At 35.5% G+C, this 21,233-nt stretch overlaps 1 protein-coding gene across 8 annotated transcripts in view; it reads right to left on the bottom strand.

Annotated features, from left to right (window-relative positions):
• Positions 1–12,112, bottom strand: part of LOC105430658 (furin-like protease 1) — a 213,423-nt gene extending 201,311 nt beyond the window's left edge. For 2 of the 8 annotated variants that reach the window (XM_089080245.1, XM_089080246.1), the window contains exons 1-3: positions 11,722–12,111; positions 3,363–5,046; positions 3,045–3,290 (exon numbers count right to left, since the gene is read on the bottom strand). In XM_089080245.1, the coding sequence (XP_088936371.1) occupies positions 3,045–3,284 (240 nt within the window). In that variant the 5' untranslated portion in view covers positions 3,285–3,290; positions 3,363–5,046; positions 11,722–12,111. Of the gene's footprint in view, positions 1–3,044; positions 3,291–3,362; positions 5,047–11,721 lie in introns of all 8 variants that reach the window. The other 6 variants (XM_089080239.1, XM_089080240.1, XM_089080242.1 and 3 more) reach the window with 6 other exon arrangements.
• Positions 12,113–21,233: the final 9,121 nt, after the last annotated feature.

Here is a 21,233-nt window from a genome sequence, read left to right as displayed (position 1 = left end):
CTTACGAGGAGATTTTGTCTTGTCAAGTCAAAGGATTGCGCATTCGAGCGAATAAAATGAGCGAACGGAGAGTTGCATAGCAAACCATATGGTCATCTTTCATAATATCTTTGACCGAATATATATCTCTCGAATTATTAAAAAGATTTCGGATTATCACTTTTATCCTTCCCGCATCGTTCTCAAGCTTTTATTTTGAATTTTATTTTTTATTGCCAACCAACTATATATTACTTAGTTAATACATAAAATAAATTTTACTTTAATAACTGTATCATTTAACCTTTTGTTCAGTAATCGATCTATTGATATTGTTAGCATAATTTATTACATAAATGACTATAGAACAAGAACATATAGGAATATATGTTTATCCTGTTGCCTTTAGACTAGAGAACAGTATAACCGGTTTTATCTCCAAGATAAGATCATCCAATGTCAAGCTTAACAAAAACAACAATAAAATCGCAAGCGTAATGTAAACTTATATCGAAAGAAATAAAATATTTCGCAGTTCTCTCTCCCTCCCTCCTCCCCTTCTCTCTCTCTCTCTCTCTCTCTCTCTCTCTCTCTCTCTCTCTCTCTCTCTCTCTTTCGATAATCTAAAATTCGGAATATTCTCAACTAAACCATTTTATCGCGAGCGCGATATTTCATCGATATTTCGACGGTGCGCCGTACGCAACTTTCCGCAAATTGAAGTCTATCGTTTGTGCTCGATTGAAGAAGAACCGACGTGGAAAGCGAAGATAACGAGTTCGATTCTCCGTCGCGAGTTATTTAGGCAGAAAGGAGATTGTCGCGGAGGTTAATTTCCGTCTGTGACAACTGCGACAACGAAGCCTACATCGCGGCCTTCACGGTCACTGAAACAGAGGCACACGTCACCACGGCTTACGTCAGCGATCGGCTGTTTCTCGAGGAGAGTCGGTTATAACTAGGATTGGATTGTTATCTTGTCTGATAGGCAGCGCGAGTACAGCGCGATGTAATATCTTGGTGTGAAAAGCACCTCGTTCTATGAGCAGCTCTGAATACGATTGTAGTAAGAATTTTAACACGTAGATGGAATATTCTGATTCCTTTCAAAAACACCGCGTAAAAAATCCGCGTAAATATAATACATAATCTTATAATGAGAGAGAAAAGTTTTCGAATATTCGAATTCCTTTTAAAAAAATATTAAAATCCACGTAAATTTCATCCCATATGTGTTTATGAATGTTAAAATATATTCCATACTCACTCATATGCATACGCATACAAAATAGGATTATCATCAAGTAAACCAAATAAAATTATCACAGACTTTCTGCGTATGGGCTGATGTGCGATTAAGCGCTAAATGACACGTCTGCTTCACGACAAAGATGTAATCGAAATCTAAAAATAAAATAAAATTTCTCTCTCAAATGGAGTTATATAATTTTCCGAACAAATTACAATCCGGGAATTATTACGTAACGGATCAACGAAGTGCATTATATGGATCTTCTCGCGATAGCACGTCTCGTGGTAAAAAGAGAGCGTGATGACACGGCGTGAACGAGCAACGGGAAATTTTTCCATTGTGATCACAGAAGGCATGAAAAATACGGCAATGGATTCGATGTCCGTTTCGAAATCGACATGTTTCCTCTGAATCGCGAAAAATGATGAAAAGCCAAATGCCATTAAAAATCGGTTGTGTTTTTCGAGAAAAAACGTAGAAAAAAATGGGCCTTGGCATTTTGTAGAAGAAAATGATAAGAAAAGAAAATTATAAAAAATGTCAATTACGTTCATTTGGTATAAGAATCATATCGACAAACGAAACTAAATGAGATAATAGAACTCCGAGGAATTCGATTTAGAAGTTATCAGGTATATGCTATTTAACTCGGAGCAAAATATAAGTATCATATTAGATCCCGTATGAAATCTATCGGTTGGAAATGTATTGAGCTTAATTCTCCGCTAACTTCGACCTTAAACGTTATCATATGGTACGAAAGTTTCCTTTGAGACCAGCATATTACCAGAACGAAAGGGATAAATCTCCGTATATTTCTCGATTTTGAGATAAAAATGCTGAAGGAATAAAAATATTAAAGATTATAAATGTAATCGGATGAGGATTACGTTTCTCTTTAAAATATCTCTATTGGAAGCGGAGATAACATATCGGTGAACAAATTCAGCGAAAGCGTATTTGCAGATCGTTAATTGCATATTTAAACCGCTCACTGTGGCATATGTTTCTTCTTTAAACATTAATTCGCATATCCAATTTGTGAGAGAGATCAATTTAAGCGATTTCTGTACTTCTTAACTTCACGAATGATTGAGACAGAATTTAATTAAAGTACAAAGCGGTTTTCCTCATCACAATATCAAGTTATTCTACACGAGAATAGAATTCTCTAATTCGAATTTGCATTCAAATTTACCGCACTTGATAAGGTCAGGTGAATATATTTTAGTAATTTTAACCTGGATGGTGTATAATAAGAGTCGAGTGCCGTAAGAATTAAATGGCGCAGATCGTTTATTCGATTGTTAGCTGGAAGAACGTGCCATTAAATCTCATCCTCATCTCAAGCGCATTGTATAATTCACCTTCGTGATGATATCATTCTTGTTTATATCCATAGCATGCTTCGCAGCACTTTCGATTTTCGACGAATTAATTAATATTCAAATATTTGATATTGCTACTTTTTAATTACACTTTTCCGTTAAATTACATTTGAAAGAAAAACGTCACATTACATAAACTGAAACGTATTTCAATTAATTAATTAATCTCATTTTAATAATACTCATTATTCCTCAATAATCCGATTTCATAATCGTCCCATTTTCACGGTTGGTTAATTAAAACAATATAAATATAAATTAAATTAAAATTATCGCCAAAAGTGGAACTGTAGAACCGTATTGGTCCTACGGTCGTGCAAAAAAAGATTTTCCGTGATCATCGAGAAACGCACGAGCACGAAAAGAAAAAATTAAAAGGAAAAAAAATCTAGTTCTTCTCAGCGGGGGGGATTCGTGACGCTGACCTTGCCCAAATAGCGAAATCCATAATCCTCGGCGACTCGCCTGGCCGCTTCCTCTCCTCCATCGATGTGTGCCGCCCACTGGTTGGTGTACGCGCGCGCTCGACCGCCGAGAGTCAGCAGGGCCACGACCGCCAGTCCGAAAATCCGCCGCGTGCACATGATAGCTCCTCCGCTGCACCGACGACGACGATCGCCACCGGCTGCTCCAGTTTCGCCACCCCCGCGAGTTACCGTTATCATCCACTACTATATATATATATATATATATATATATATATATATATATATCCACCTATATATATATATATATATATCCACCACCAACACCACCGCCACCGTCGCCACCGCTTGCCAGGGCAACAGTGACACGATGGTAACACCGCGCCACCACGACAAACACCACGGTCGTCACGCACCACGGTTGCCGGAACGAAAAAGAAGAAGGACCCACAACCTCTAACAGAATTACTTTACGTATCGCTCAACTTTGTTCCCTGCTGCGACTAGCCTCGGCCGATCCCTTCCTGTGTCTGCGTGAAATCTTTGTGTGGGAAGCCCCTTTTCTTACAGACCGCGCACGTGTACGCGCGAGACGACGATCCAGGAAAACGCAATCATACACACATACACATCCACACACACGCGCGCGCGCGTCTCGCAGGCACCCACGCGCGTCTCGCACCTGCGGACCAACTGCTTGCAAACGACTGAATCGCTGGCGGCGCGTGTCACTCGTTTTAAGTACCGAACCTCCACCACGCCGCGTTGTCAGCCGTTGACTCCTCGCCGTCGCTATCGTCCACGTCAACGTCGTCGTGACGTTGTCGCTGCCACTGCCGCCGCCGCCTTCGGCCAACGAGCAGCAGCGGGAGGAGAAAGAGGTAATCGTCAAGTCATGTGGCCGTCGACGAGTGGGGAAAACGGCGGAATGATTCTCGCAATGATAGCGTCGCGAACGCGAACGCGGATGTCCGCGCGCGGTCACTGCGGCGATCGCGAATGACCTTCCCGATTCGCGGAAATTCACGCCGCGCGGACATCCAATGTGTGACCTTGCCTCACGTCAACTCCACGCTGGAATTCACACGCAGGGGGATCTCAAGAAGACCAAGTGATTTATCATCGCTTTCTCTATTCTTTAATATTCACCTTTATTTAAACCGAGTCAGCCACGTTTGTCAGGTTTCAGATCGTTGCGTCTAATTCTTACATTTAATAAAAAATTTGATCGGATCTTGAATCTTCGTCTTGACTTTCGCCCATCGATTTTCATAGTTTCACGTTCGCCCCCTGAAGATTTTCATATCTCCCTTTCCTCTGAAATCTGAGATGAAACTTCAGTCTCGCTGTTGGATCCTCTGTATTTCGTTTCTCCGCTCGTTCCCTTGTCAAATGTAGCAGAAAAAGTGTTCGCTTTGCCGGCGTGGAATTTTTTACCGACACGTCTCAATGATTCGCGCGACGTCGTCAGCGTTTCGTTCCTCACGCGTCTGTCATAACTCCAGAATTCCTCCTCTTACATCCTCTCGTCTTCGGGTGTCAGCAAATCATTTGGTCAAACAATTTCGCTTCCGTGCATCTCAATTGTTCACCCCTTGGTCCTGTCAAGTGTATGATCCGTCGTTATAGAGATATCCTCATGATGTTGACATCCTCTCTCTCTCTCTCCCCTCCATGAATCGATATCTGGAGAAGTGCTCTTTTCCATAAAACTTTACTTCTTCTTTTGACTTTTTTAAAAAAAAAGAGATTCTCGATTTCGTTTTGGTATCTTGTCGCGCTCCTCGAGTTTGATGTTTACGACGATGTTCGGTCGCGAAGAAGTGAATGGCCAGCCACTCGAACGAGGTCACGGCGCGTAGCTGACCGAAAGGTCGATCACGTCATCGAGCACCGCATTGTTCCCTTGGGCCCACCGCAGGAGACGAACAACGAGATGTACCGCCAAGGTCCTGACTGAGTTAGGTAGGAGATATCTCTTTGCTTTGAAACGGGTCTCGAACTGCAAACGATGTTAAGAGAAATTGATTAGTCAAAGTTCCCGACAAAAATTTTCAACTAATTTTAGATACTTGATAACTTGCAAAATCGCAGCTTAACTGTGAAATATTTCAGGTACTTAATAATCACAAAAATTAATTTCAAAGCAAGTTCTGATACACGATATCGTATACATGCTACGAGCTTGCTAAAAATCTGAGTTGGTCAGTTTTTGATTTATGAATTTTTATATCAACTTCAAACATCAAAGAAGTTTAAAAACTATAAACTAGGAGAAAATTAGTTTGGAAGAGTGAATAATTTAAAAATAATTTAAAATCGACAAAAGCAAATATGCAATATGTAAGATAAAATACATATTGAAAAATCTTATCTATGCATATTTCTTAGCGTACAACATTATTCTCCAACGTTAACGATGCATCGCATCACCAAGCATTTGCACTTTGTAATAAAGTCACGTTTGAGGAACGTTCGGTCCAGTCAGCATTCTCATGCCAAAAAAAAAAAATTTAACAGCAAAATCTATATCAGTTTACGTCGATTACTATTCGATGGAATAATTTCGTCTCGTACATGATCAAAATTGCATTCGTCATATGATGTAACCCGATTCTCCATTATATATTAGAGTTATTATTTTATATTAGCTCTCAGTGATTTCACGTTACTAAAATAAAATTACGATCGACAGAAAAGGAATACTACTTGATTTTTGGGATATTAACATCTCTGTAAAACAGAGCGTCGGATGGACAGTTAGTTTCCAGACCTTTTTTAGATTTTATAACAGACCCATTCAAAGAGCTAACGATCAATTTGCACGAACAATTTTACAATAATTTTAAGTTACGTTCATGTGTATAAGAATTGTGTTCTGATCTGAAATGGATTAAAAAAGAATAAAGACAAATAAAAAAGAATTGTCACAAACGCTAAAAACCTACAATACTATCATTGAGAACGAGACGTGTAATATAATTTATGTTTTGCTATATAATTCACACGTTCGATATATAATATTCATCAATCATAAACATAGATTAAGTCAGTGAAAAGAGAAATTTGCGTTTCAAGTGTAAAACTGCAATTATCATCATAGCGATTGTTAGAATAAGATGATTGATTTTCTACTTGCACAATGTGTTTCGATAATTTATTACTTTTCAATTCTAGATTATTAGATTATATTTAGATTATATTTTCGTATAAATATAGTTAAAATATAATATAAATATAGTATAAATATAAAATTTTTTAAAATAAATTATTTTAAATAAATTAATAATATAATATTACAAAAATTTATTTTCCACTTTCGACTATAATTGAAAACATACTTCAAAAAATATTTTAATTTATATTATATCAAAATTAAAATATTTAATTCCAAATCTTTCATAAATTCTTTAGCATTTTATTTTATCAAAGATAAATATTAAAAAATATATGAAAATGATATCATCAAAAAATAATTTTGGATTACTATAACATATAATTGCAATATAATTTCTCTTCATTATTCTCTACATGACAAGGATTCATATTTCTTAACATCATCTTCGCTTGCTCTTTTTATCATAGTTCTTTCTGTGAATATTTTTTTACAAACTTTATACAATTTGTGAAATCTATCTCAATGTTTAAAGAAATAGAATTCATGCTCAGATAATGTCTACAGTCTCTTGCGTGCGCTATTAGCACGGTCCTATTAAATCCTAACAGTAAAATGAGGTGCTGCAAGTTCGTATTATCGTCACGTTCAAAGAATCTTTCGAGTGAGTCAACCCCTGGAAAAAGGACTCGACATTGGTCGGCCTGGACGGTTGCAACTCGCAGGAACATCTAGCTCGCGCCCCGAGGAAATTGCATTCGCGAGTTGGTCTTCCACCAACCTCGTTTCCCCCTCTTCTCTTCCCCCTCATCCCGCTAGAGTCGCTCTCGTGATAAAGAGAGAATAGAAAAGGGTTGCTGGAGAAGTGAATTAAATTTAAGCCAACTCGCGTCCTATCCAACTACCCCCGTCCTCATCTGTGACACCACCTTTCCTTTCTTTCACAATCCTCTCGCACTTTGTGTCGGGCTTCTCTTTGTCGTTCTGTCCTCTTCATAGCTGAGCCGGGGCGACCGGCCAGCCGAGACGACAGCAATGGCCCTCTTTTTAATTTCAAGATAAAAGAGGGCAAAACTGCCATTCGAGGATAGTTGGATAGAGGGCAATGGAGAGCAATCAAGTCGAGTTATAAGTATCGTCGGGGAAAAAACTATTCTTTTAAAACGAATTCGATCTCTTGACTAAAAGTGTAACCGAACTATAACGGACGAGATCTTTCGTTTAGGTATATAATAACAGCCTTCACATTCGAAAATGATCTCCACGGCGGAGCCATTTTAGTTCTACAAAGTACCTAAGCTCTACCTGACTGCCAACTCGGTTTCCAAGATACCTCTTTTGTTCCAAAGAAGAAGAAATCGAAAAATCGGTAAGAACAAATGGACAAAGACAAATGGACAAAGATTTTAATACAAACTGCATTTGAAGTTTATTCACCAAATATTTAAGTTTGAAAATTTAATCTCAATCAAATTTTCATCGAACAAACAACATTAATGCACAGATCAACGAATTAATAAAAATTATCTTTTAAATAAATATTATATTACTTACTCTATACATATTAATTATCTATCTCTATTGTTATTTTTCTATATCACATTTTATTTATAACGCTTAATCCTTCATTTCATGAAAATGTCAATTATTACAATCTCTTAAATTAGAGAAAATTATTTTTAAAATTAAAATCAAATCAAATATTATCAATAAATTAATATGTTATTATAAAAATATATATTAGCACGTAATAAAAATATAATATATAAAATTTTTATTAATAATCCTTTACGTCTGCAATTTTTAACTATATCTAGTATTTTATAGTTACATTTATATTTCACAGAGATAACATTACAGAGAGAGGTCGACAGTCTGACAGTCGATTATGCGATGTAACAAGAAGTAATGAAGATACAGCGCACAATTCGAAAGTTGGACAGTTGGTTTCAAACAAAAACAAACGAAGCGAGAATTCTCTGAGTTCAAAGTTACAAACATTTATTTGAAAAAACGCGGTATATATCGATCGATGTCTTATATGCGTTAATGCATATCTATCTTAAAAATTTCATTTTTTAGTTCATTTTAGTTTATTTTTATCGTACCACAAATTTAACTTCAGTCGTAATTCAATTTGCACTGCATATTGTAAAATAATCAATCTTGTGTGATAGCTTTGTAAAAATAAAATATTCAAAATGCATCTCTTTCACATTTTAAAACTCAGAAGAATTAATACCTCTCGCGAGGTCTATTATTTTTTATGAGAGCACGTATCGCAATATCATTATTTCGCTTTGAATTTTGTTTTTCGAATTGCTCGACATGATACAGAATTAAACGCGTTTTGCAAATAACTATGATGTTAATAGAGATAAAGCGAAAATTCGCGGATGCATTAAAACAATGTCAACAGATCGGAACAGTTCGGAAAATAGTAGGTCGATTACGGATTATTAATGGACAATAATAAAATATATATATATATATATATATATATATATATATATATACGCAAATGCGCGAACATCGGCACAGAGTAAACAGTATTTTTCAAAGAATTTCTGGGTCAGTACAAATGTATCTATTTTCCGAATACAATATATATATTTATATATTTACAATGTTTATATATAATATAATATATATATTTACAATGTTTTGTTAACGGAATAGTGTATCGAAGTGAATCCACCTTTATATGAAGGCATATCTCGTTACAGATTTTAGTTCTCCAAATAGCGGAGCAGTATCGCTGATATGCATCTCAATATTACGCGAAGCGGTTCTATGTAAAGCGAAACGGCCATCCTATTACAGACGATATTACTGTGCGTAACTTCACTCGTCTTCATCAATAATGCATCACGAACATGAAAATGAAGCAACGTTGAAGATAAACTGTAACTTCCACGTGACAACAAAATTGCAAGATTCATATAGAAATAGCTATTTTGTTAATTTACTTTCGAGTAGTTTTATACTGGCTGTATTAGAACATTATATGTACGTTTTCCGTTAAAGATTCCTTGATAAATTTCATGTCGTTACATGTTACTCTTATTGTAATTGAACCAAGACTTAAAGCTCGAATTCCGTAAAATCTCATAAATGAAAATAAATTGCGATACACCGAGGTGGAACAATCCGTTGAAACGGAGCGATGCCAAGGTCGTTCTTGTAATAGGAAACTGAGGTCAAAGACTGCAAAGGTACTTTAGTAGTGTAGTTTATTGTAATGAGAAAATACTGAGCAAACATCAGCAAAACCGACTGATTCGATTCTTCTTGTTAAGACGAGATAAATAGGGAATGAATATTTCGCAATGTAGAGTTATAGAAATGCATTCTTTCAGTATTATTTTTTTCCACGAAGAGATCTAAACAAGGAACTTATTTTAAATTATGAAATTTAAATTAATTTTAATATTTTGACATATTAAGCTTCAACGTTATAGATCACTCAACAAAATTACATCTATCCTCTTTTATATATTTACATAAAATTTGACAATTTCAAATGAATTTTAATTCAATCGAATTCTAATTCAAAAATCTGTTGCGAGATGTTCGCAAGAAACTCGCGTTGAATATAAAACTTATCTTCGGTTTTATCTAAAAAAATATATTTGGTACGCTTGCTATTTAACGAAACGTTCGATATTATGAATGCAATATCCAGGAATGCAAATAATCGAAGGGACGTGATTGCGGGAGGAGCCGCGATCTCTGCGGTACAATCGGAAATGCTTAGCCTCGGCAAATGCAATCAAACGAGATTACTTATCCGATGGTATATGCCGCGAATCCCGAAAAATACATGCGCGACCGCAATAAAGAGATTGGCATGGCCGCGTTTCGCGAGCGAATTTATTTTCTCCCAGGCCAGCGCGCGTTCGCGATCAGTAAACACCGCGTTGCAAATTAACATCGCTCCATGAAACTCGGGGACGATTGCATCCACGTACCCTCTCGAGAAAAACGAAATATTTTTCGATGAGCGAACGTTTAATTGAAACCAGTTGATACGCCAGCGCTCGCGAAATATGAGATTTGCACCGAGCTTTTGTGAAATATGCCCTCATTTAGGAAAAAAAACCAGAAAATATTACTCTGTTCGGAGATTACGTATATCATATAAATTAACGGAAAGAGAAAGGTCTGTTGCCCTACTATATTTATTTATTACATTATTAAATTTAAATCTTGTATTTTTCCGAATATTTTTGTAATAACTCGTAATAAAGAGAGATTACCGTTTACAACATATCGATATTGAAACAGTATGTAATAAAATATACTATGTACATAAAGTATTTCTAACCGTGACATATCTATGCTTATTTTATGTCTATATGCTATGTGTGTCTCTTGTTTTTACTATGGAGGAAATATAATATCATTTATTCTAAATCAGTGAAATCTTTCTAGAGATTTCGAAATTCCTCATTTTTATGGAGAATATTTTATGTATATTTATTACATTCGCATTAAATGTAAAATAAAAATCAAATCGTAAAAAAATCAATCTTGGATATTCCAAAAAAATAAGAAGAAATATAATTGTTGTTACAAGCTGCCATTTTTTTCGTTCGTTATTTTATTTAAAAATTACAATAGCGGTGAAATTCAATATTAATTTCAATATTAATTCCAGTGAATTGAAATACAAAATATCCCGTACACTTAATAAAACTGCGTGTCGTTAGTGAAAGTATGATAATTAAATCACCACTAATATAAGATATCTAGTTTCTTATTTATCTCTAGTTAAATTATCTAAATATTTTCTAAGCGATATTTATAGTCTGTTTGTTTAGGATCATCTTAAGCATCGAAAGATATGAATATGGCCAAAGTTCTGATTGGCTAAGATCTTAAGACCGTCCTAAAATGGTCCTAGATATAAACTTATCAAATAAAATAATATGTGAAAAACATTGTACTTACAGATAGATGTTAAAAGTTATTTATCCATTTATTCTATCTGTTCACCTAAAATCTATATCTGTATCTAATATCCCCATTTCATTAGCGTGTAGGTAGAAAAATATATTTCTTACGACACTATTAATCGCAAGTAAACGATCGCACTTACACGCGCGTTAGTTTGAAATTAATGCGGCTCTCGCGCGCATGAAGGCAGACGCACGTGACGCGCGTCTCGTGATTCCAAAACAGAGCGGAGCGGGAGCGACGTAAACACACAAACCGTAGACGTTCCGAATTCAAAATAATTCCCACGCGATACATACAACGTGTGTCCCTGGCCTTCGCGTTCCGTGACACATCGCGCAACCTCGCGTAACCGAGTCTCTTACCCAAAGAAAACAATTTCCGGAGCGCGAGCTCAAAGATTATAACAGCGTGGCGACGAGCGGTCTTTCGTCGTTGAAATTCACGGCCTTTCACGGAGAGAGGTTGCCTAACGGTATTCGTGTGTCTCGTATGGCGCGACCACGCGATCATATGTCGACTCGCTACGGACGATCGGCTCGACGCGTTATACGTTTCGCAATGCGGCGATGCGCGTTACGGCCAAATAAATCATTCACTCACCCTCCGCGTTCATCGGAAATCGGCCGATTTCCTCCGGATCCACGCCTCGTCGTCTCAAGAAGGAACGCGGAAGGCCGAGATGATGTGCACGAGGGAACGGTGCGGTTGTATTCCAGCAGCCCAGCCACCCGCGCTCTGAAAGTTCGCGCGGATGCTGCGAACGTCGCTGTTCGCCACGTCCTCGTGTCCCGTGCGTTAGCCACACCGGCGACCGTAGATTGTCGAACGACGACGTCGAGCTGTCGTCGTCCTCGTCGCCGTCGTCGTCGTCGTCGTCGTCGTCGTCGTCGTCGTCGTCGTCGTCGCGCGCGCGCAAGTAACCACACCGAGCGAGCGTACCGCCGCGATCTCACTCGCACGACGGAGCACGGATGACTGACTGGTAGACGGTTGGTCGGTCGGGTCGCTCCGCGCCTGCACTCCCCCCCCTCCCTTCCTTCACGAACTCACTCTCTCTCTCTCCCTTTCTCCCTTACTCCCCTGCGCTCTCCTCTCCTTTCCTTTCCACCGACCATTTCGCGCCCACGACTCGACCCGCCGCGGTCCATCCCCACCATCCCGAATGGTTCGGAGCACCCCCGCTGCACCTTTCCCCGTCTACCAGCGTTATGCAGCGTATTTTCGATCTCTCTCGGATCTCTTCTCTCCCGTGGAACCCCGCCGATCTTCCTCGTTCTCTCTCAATCTCCCTCGATCTCCGGTCTCTCCTCGGTCTGCTACGGTTCTTGTGTTTCTCTCTCTCTCTCTCTCTCTCTCTCTCTCTCTCTCTCTCTCTCTCTCTCTCTCTCTCTCTCTCTCTCTCTCTCTCCCCTCTACTCTCTTTCTCTTTCTCTCAGATTCTCCGGGTCTCTCGTGCCAACGTGCCGCGTGCGATCTCCCTTTCTATCATTCGCCGGATGAAGGCACGAGCGAGAGGGCGAATGAGAGAATGAGCGAGCGAACGTGGCGGATGCCAGTATCGGAGTAATAGCACAACCAGACCCATGGCTTTGATTTTCTTTATGCGTTGCTTTCCATATTTTGCCTGGTCCTTTACTCGTTCTTTGATTTACTTTCTGTAGTGCAATTCTTTTAATTCTCATTTAATTTTCTATCGCCGTTTTTCTCCGGCACTTTACTTTTTCGTTTCCAGAATTCACCTTTTTGGAATCCAAAATGGTTTCCGAAAGTTGCGGAAAATACGGTCTTGCTGATCGGTAAAAAGCAAAAATACGAATGAAGATATGTAGGTCAACGCCGGTAAACGGACGTTTTAATATCGAGATATATGCGGCTAAACTTTTTTTTATTCGGAATAGTTGCATTTTTATTTTTTATCTCGTCATATCTCTTATCCGAAAATAGAGTTTCTTTATTGGAATAATTATTTTGCTGTAATGTCACGCAAATTTTCCGGCAGAAAATGCAAATAAAGATATATTTGACAGCTCACGCTTGCAAGATATATCGAGGCATACAGTCGAATTTATCGATCTATAAAATGCAGGCCTGATATCGCAAACCTTGAAATATGTTATTTTGTATATGCAGTAGATGTCGATTCTTCTTCCTCTTTTTAAAAATAATTATTGTTATTATCTCAATACATGTTTTAACACAGTATCATGTATAATCTGCGGAGAACTATGAAATAATTACTTATGGATATGCGTTATTCTAATATTTATCAACGCATTTAATTATCTTAATTCAATGGATTAATTTTTGGTTATGTCATCAAGAATATACATTCCAACATAAAATTATATGTATTGACTTCATTAACAATCGAAATTTATATATTTTTTAGAAATAATAATTTCTCATATATCTCGATATAAATTGATAAGATTTAACGAAAACTAAAAACTGATTTAATATGTTGTTTATTAACTTGAGATATCAATTTCGCGGATTATTGAACAAGAAAACATACGCAAGAGTAAGAAACTTCTACGATGGAATTTTGAAACGAGGTCAAAGTTGGCGTTAATTTTATTAACTTACTAATTGTTAATGCAACTAATTCAATGACGAAAACATTTACTCGGTATCTTAAAGTGAAATTATGCAAATATCAGTGTGCAAATATGTGTGTGTTTTATCTGATACGCGCTAGCTTAATTGCCTTTATCCGGAAATCTACTTCTAGCCCAAATATCGTTCATGATATTTGGGCTAGAAGTAGATTATAGTCGATAACGCGAATATTAAACGCGCCATATGCAGATACAAAATCAGTTATTAATTTAAGGATCCTAATGATTTCTCAATATTCGATAATTGACTGTCATAGTCCAGCGTTTAATTTCCATCAGACTGAAATGGTTATTGATTTCATTATCGGTGGTGTGTGTTGTGTGCACAATTGCATTTTGCCCGGAGGGTCTCGTTCAACGTATCTGTTCTCACTTTTTTTAGACCTCTTCTTGCGCAAGTTATACAGGGTCCGCAATAGTATTTGAACATTCCTGGGAGTTCCGACACGAACGGCTCTTCCTTCTCTCATCTCCCCGTTGATTCTCCTCCTTCTTTTTCAGATACACAAACACTCGTAGACTCCGCTCCAGTGAAACCTTCAGCCACCGGAATGGATAGTAGCTCTTTTCTCAGTCCGACCACTTGACACGATGCCACGCTCTGCGTCCCACCTGCACGCTGTTTCGTCATCGCGCTGGAATCAGACACTTTTGTCTGTATCGACACGCCGAAAAAGATACCTTGAATTTCGTCTGTATCTGAAATCCGAACAAGGGCACCAGCGGACTTTCGATCGGTCCTGATGGCCGCCCATCCCTTCTACTCCTTATCCCGCTCTCTTCCTTCTTACTCTTCGTTCTTCCTCTACGTACGCGCATGTATACACAAGTAGTACCAGCAACCAAACCTTTTTCTCTGTCCTCCGTTCCCTCGCGTACCTCTCTCTCTCTCTCTCTCTCTCTCTCTCTCTCTCTCTCTCTCTCTCTTCCCATCTCCCGCTGACGATCTCTAACAGACCATTTCCCTTTCTCCTTCTCTCACCGCAACTTTTCAGCCACGTACTTCTCCTTCGTCTACTTTCCGAGCCTGATATATCCGTCTCGTTCACCTTCCCTGCAAAGGCGGTCCGGCGACGAAGAGGCAACGAATATCGGATGCGAATGCTAAACACCGAGCGCACATTCCGATGGAGCGAATGGGAAGTTACATCCCTCGTTCTTCCTTCCTCGGATTCGTGTTTCTCGATATGTTTGCGTGCATATTTATGTAAGCGCATCTCGTACATTGTGTCGAGACAGTTTAATCGACGCGACGAACAAAAAACTGAAAGGCCACCGCTGCGTCTTCGCGATTTGTAACTTATCGCATTTGTAACAAATAATCAATTCATTGCAATGAAACTGTTTCTGGATATAAATATATTAACATTTAATCTTTTTTAATTAATTATAAAAATTAAATATTTGATTAATTTAATTATAAAAATAATTAATGTATTTTAAGTAAAAGTAATTAATCTGTTAGATAAAGAACGTATTTTATTAATTAGTAATGTAAATAAATTTTATTGAAAAATCTCAATTATATTAATTTCTGATTAAGTTAATGCTAGAAAGAGAGAGAGAGAGAGAGAGAGAGAGAGAGAGAGCTCAAAGAACATGATTTAATGATCCTACGTTATCTCGAAATACACCCTGTATATCATGTGTATTGCATAAATCATATAAAACAGAATGTCAAAATAGATATCTGCGAAGATTACAGCCGTAGAATTATTATCTCTCCCTTTCTATCTTCCCTTTCTATTTCTGTGCATATCGCTCTATGTTCTTGCTAATAAGGAAATCTTCATTCCTCAGAGTCAACTATACATGTAGTGAGATGCTTCGAAAACAAATCCATCAAATACCAGAGTAAAACTGTTTTCCCAACTCTTAATGTTTCCTTCAAGATATCTTCCGCCTTTTTATCACTTATTTCTGCTCGACTGAAAACTCAAATTCGTCCTCCTCTTTATTATCTTTTGCATCTAACTATGCAATCCCTTTCGAGATTATCTTCCAGTCGAGTATCTTCCTTCGTCCTTAATTCTTTAGCTTACGATGTTACTGACAAAAAACGATGCCACGTAGAAGAGAGAACTATTATCGTCATCGTTATCGGTGAACGGGTATCCAACAGATAGGATATTATATGGATCCTCGTTATCAGTCCCTTTCTAGGACGTGTATCCTTGTGTTCTGCACGTCCAACGACGATTCTCCGACATGTCTCAATTTCTTATCGGCTGGTTACTCTGCGGAAGCGCGTAAAAGAATGAATTTCTTTGCCACTATGTTTCTTATATGCTTTTAAGAGAAAATTTTATAATAAGAATTTGTATATATGTAAAAGTTATAAAGAGACCGTGAACAGTGAAAAAATTTATTCGAATGATATTGCGTATATTTTACGAGATACGAGATTTATTTTTTATTAATTTTTTGCTTATTAGAATAATGTAAGAGAAGAAATAAATATTTGAATACAAAATATAAAAATAAGCGTCACGCGAACGCATATTCTCTCTAATAATCTCTAATAGTTATCGAATTTTCACTTGATGCATATACAAAAAAGTTTACGTGACAAATGAGACTAACTGTACGGTTAACATTATAACGCTTTTTAGCAGGGTTACCGCCTTCAATATTTGCTGCATTTGTCGTGAATTATCGATGCCTAAAGTGCGAAATCCTGTACGCTTGGCAAGCCATATTTTTTGAAAATTCCAGACGATCTGCTATTATACTTGAGCGACGTTTTTTATGAATAAGTGATACTCCAGACTATAATATAATCTATATAAATATAATCTATACAAATTTACAAAAATATCACATATTATGTGTAATCGAAAATCATTCTAAAAAATTAATATCGCGAATAAGATAATGAAGACAACATATTTATTGTTACTAGCAAAAATATTATATATATTACGCATGCTAATCAAATTTCATTCAAATTTGTTTATGTTCCTTATTTATAGTCGACAAAACAATGAATCAATGCTAAATAAGATAAAGTATTACAAAGAATTCTTTTGAACATCTGTGCACATAGCAAAATACGCTCCAATTATATCCGACAAAAGTCTCAATTAATTCGATATTTCCGTCGCCATTATTGTAAACGCAGCTGCCGATCCACATTTCGTAATTACAATTCGATCTCCTCTTTTAATCGACGCTCTGATTTCCAGGAATTTTATTGCAATCAAAATATTGAAAGAAAGAGAAGCTTTTTTGTTATTTAGTAATTTGTTGCGATAATTGCGCACGTTTGATGAAGGAAGTAAATCGGTTTGAGGAAAAAAAAACCTGAAAAGATGTAATAAATATTAGAATAAAAAAATTATTTAATATTCTACAGATATTTAAAATAAGAAAACAATAAAACAATTATCTCGTCAAGTGCAAGTAGAATATAGAGTATACTCGAGTAAAGTTATAATATAAACAAAATAATAATGTATTGCAAACAAAAAACGAAGCTATTTAAAGTACTAATTAAAGTACTAACGATAAGGTATATGTACAATATATACACGCGGATTAATTTATTACATATTATATATATATGCATATTTATTTAGTGGCAAAATAATTTTTATTTTTTTTTTATTAAAAATGTTATAAAATGTTATTTTTATTTTTTATATATACTTCTAAATTTTTTTTTTATAAATATAAGATCATCATAATCAAGATTAATATAATTTTTTATTTTATGCAATATGTAAAATTGCATAATAATGCATTAATTGATTTTTTCTTTTTACATTCTTTTACATTTAATTTTATATATATTCGTATTGTATATTACTTTTGGTACATCAATAATACAACATATAATGCAAAGTAGCAAATTGAATATTATAATAAGTAATGTTTTCCAATCAGATATATTTTATATTGTGATTTTTCTGCTTATTAATTTAAAATATAAAAGTAAAAACATTATTAATAAAACAAAAAGCAATTGCCATAATAATATATATTAAAGAATTAATAAGTCTAATATATATTCAAACAGCTACAAGCTTCTTCTTTCGTGGTAGACGAATGACGACTTTATCTGACTTCACTTTATATTACACTCGCTAAATCGTCTTGGTTGTCCACAGACAGCCCTATCTAAGCTTTCTTAAGTGGTGCAAGCTCTTATAAGTTTGATTTATTGTCATACTAGAGATATGCACACTGTTGCTTACATGTTTTCTCTTTACTGCAATTGCCCAAGTCCTTGCGCGAGAATTTGCCAGCTTACGGCAATTGCTACAACTTCTCGCTCCCATAACTCATCAAACTTGGAATAGCATTTGTTGAATTTTATTCAAAAATACAATTACATGGCTTGTTTTCCTGAATTTGATATGAACATCTTAAAATAACAAGTATTGATATCCGATACTGATGTTAGCGACATATTGTCTAATGTATTGGCTAATGAATTAAATGATATTTCATTATTTAACTTATACCCAAGAATCTTATTCTCTATTTAAATTCTATAAATATTTAAGAAAAATTATAATAACTGCAAATAAATTTATTTATTAAATGTAAATGATTGTTTTTATATTGTTGGTAAAAACATGATTTCATGCTTTTTGCTAATAAAATTTGCTGAATTATTGTTATTACTTTTTATAAAGACAAATATGTTACTCATGTAAATGTTGAAATATATTTAAACAATTTAAATACATATATCAGCAAAAAGCCGATGTATTTACTTATAGTATATATAACATATGGAAAATAGCGTTTTTTGAATGCATAGAGAAAAGATAAACAGCGTAGAAAATTTTACCATTACAATGCAGGTTATTTAAATTATTCAAACTATATTCTAGTTTTTAATTAAGTTCTGTTGTTGATACATCTTTATTATGAAAAATATTATGAAATGATCTCGTTATAATTATATATGATTATACATGCGCAAAGATACACATACTTCATTAATGTAAAACAGATTCTAATGAAAGTTATTTATATTTCCGAAAACACGAGTGAAAAATTTTCTTTATTTATTTGACACACATCTTCGCTCAAAATGCGCTGATAAAGCGCTGATAAAGCGGATATTCGATAGTTTATTTGTAGTGTTATAAATATATCTACAATTGGAAGCCCTTTCCCAATGAAGAACTAACCAACGATAAGTATGGACCGATTTACCAACAAGTAGAAAAAGAGATTGATCGTGAGGTAAAATAGAAGTTGCAGAGCGCAGATCCGCGACTCTTCCGTCGTTCTTATCGATCTCATCTCTCTCAACATTTAGCACTTTCATTAATCTTTGTCAGTTATTCTTGATAGCTGAGAGAAAAGTGATAACTGAAAATTTATCGGGACGAAAGAAGAACTTGATTTGTACGCTACATGCTACGTATACGTACCAATTTGGTATGTGTTGATAAAGAATTAGGATACACATCTTATAATATATCTTAAAATACATAAAAAAATGTTTTCAAAATGTACAAAATAAAATTTCAAATATCGCTTGTATTTTATAATATTTAGTATTTGTTAATACAATTTATAATAATAAAAAAGAAGATTGATTAAAAAAATATTTTTGTTAATTATAATAACATATATTTCGTAATGCATGCTTTATTTGTTATTTATAGATATTAAACATAGCAGAGAAATAGAAATATCTGTTACATTTTTCCTGAATACCTAAATATTTTTATGCCAGCTTATAATGCTAAAGTATAATATGAAATTGCAACGGTATAATTATAAATAATTTACTATTATAAAATATTCATATCTTACGAATAAATTACAGCGTTATTTTCCAAAGTTTCTATCTTTAAGTTTCTATCTTTCTCTGCTTTTGCAGCGCATTGATATATTCACATGAATTGTTCGTTAACTGCTCGAAGGGCTAGAAAGGAGAGCGAGGTATTCGGAGGCAGAACAAGATCGTACCTAAATCCTCCGTGTAATGTAGTTCTGTCAAAACAGGACGCCATCAATTACAGTTCTTATACGCTCACCCTCTTTCGCCCTTCCGTAGATCGTCGTTGTCGTGTCACGTCTCTGTCATCTTCACCGATACTGCCGCTGTCATTTCAACGCCCTTGGGCGATTACATCTCGCTGCATAGCTAACCCAGAAATCGATAATTATGCGCGGCCTCCTGAAACATTAATATGGCCAAAATTAATATGGCTATTACGAACAAATGGCTAAATTGATGGATCGTTGTAACAATAATTAGATTTCATCCATGAAATTGGTGCGTTGCTGGAGCTACAATCACGAAATGTTACTTAAGTTACTTGCACATCTCATTGAAATGAAAATACTTTAACAAGATTCTGTCTTCAACAATTGCGAATTAAAATCATTACATACATCATTGAAAAAATAACTTTTTATCGTTGATGTAATTATGTTGTAAATATAAAGTAATTATTGATAAATTAGATAGATTGAAAATTATAGTCACAAATAGCATGAATAAACAAATAACTTCAAAATTATTAGCCAACATAAACTGACAATGCAAATTGTTAAATGTAGCATGTTAATATCATTATAAACAGAATACTAGAGTTTAAGTAAGCAGTTTGCTATTTTGTTTATTATAATGTTATTATTTCAATGCACAATGTTTTTCATTAATTACGTACTCTTTCTAATACGTCTGCAACATAATAATATATGATTTTTATTATTTTCATAAATGATAATAATGATAAAAAAAACATAATTTTATTATTTTTTTTTGTTTTAATTAATCGTCTGTAAAAAGCAATTAATTTGTAATTGTTATATATTTACTAATTTGCTTTAAATATCCTAGAATTTTGGAAACAAACGAATTTTATAAAAGCTGTATTATTAAAAAAACATTAACAAAATGAAAAATATGGAAATGAGATATATATAGCTAAATATTCCATAAAAAATATTCCATATATGTAGCTAAAACGGCGTTAGTAAAAGCAAAAGTTATTTTGTTTACAGTTGTACACTTCTGTGATTGATTTCATTAGATGAAATTTCGGAGCTCTGGCGGAGAAAAGTGGTTCTGTGTCGCAACAATGCGGCGACGGGACACCCTGAAAATCGATAGGAAATCGCTCAGTCGACGGATCCTCCTTGTGTTACGTTAATGCATTTAGGAAGCACGTGTGTGGACGTGCACTTGCCCACTCGACTAGTTAAGCTGATTAGTACCGCAACAATTAGCGCAGCTGCGCAGATTCGTAAGTCGTCACGGAAGGAGCATTAGCGGATACACCGGCATTAACTGCGCTAAGCGAAACGGCGAATTATCGACAACAAAGTGGAAAACTCAGCCTGCTATTGCCTGCCTGTGAGCAAACAAACGGGGTGACTCTCTTTAAAGGCCGTAAGCTTGTAGGGAAGTAGTGACAAATGTCCCATGAAAAAGCCATGAAAGATTTTTATATAATATATAAAAATTTGCATTCTTTCGTGCAAATCGAAAATGATACTAATGTAAATCTTTTCCACTTC

Source organism: Pogonomyrmex barbatus, unplaced genomic scaffold, assembly GCF_055798465.1.
Source record: "Pogonomyrmex barbatus isolate J1 unplaced genomic scaffold, ASM5579846v1 scaffold3, whole genome shotgun sequence".
In the NCBI taxonomy this organism is placed as follows: domain Eukaryota; kingdom Metazoa; phylum Arthropoda; class Insecta; order Hymenoptera; family Formicidae; genus Pogonomyrmex; species Pogonomyrmex barbatus.
Note: the sequence above shows the minus strand (reverse complement) of the source record. Positions and strands in the feature narration are given on the sequence as shown.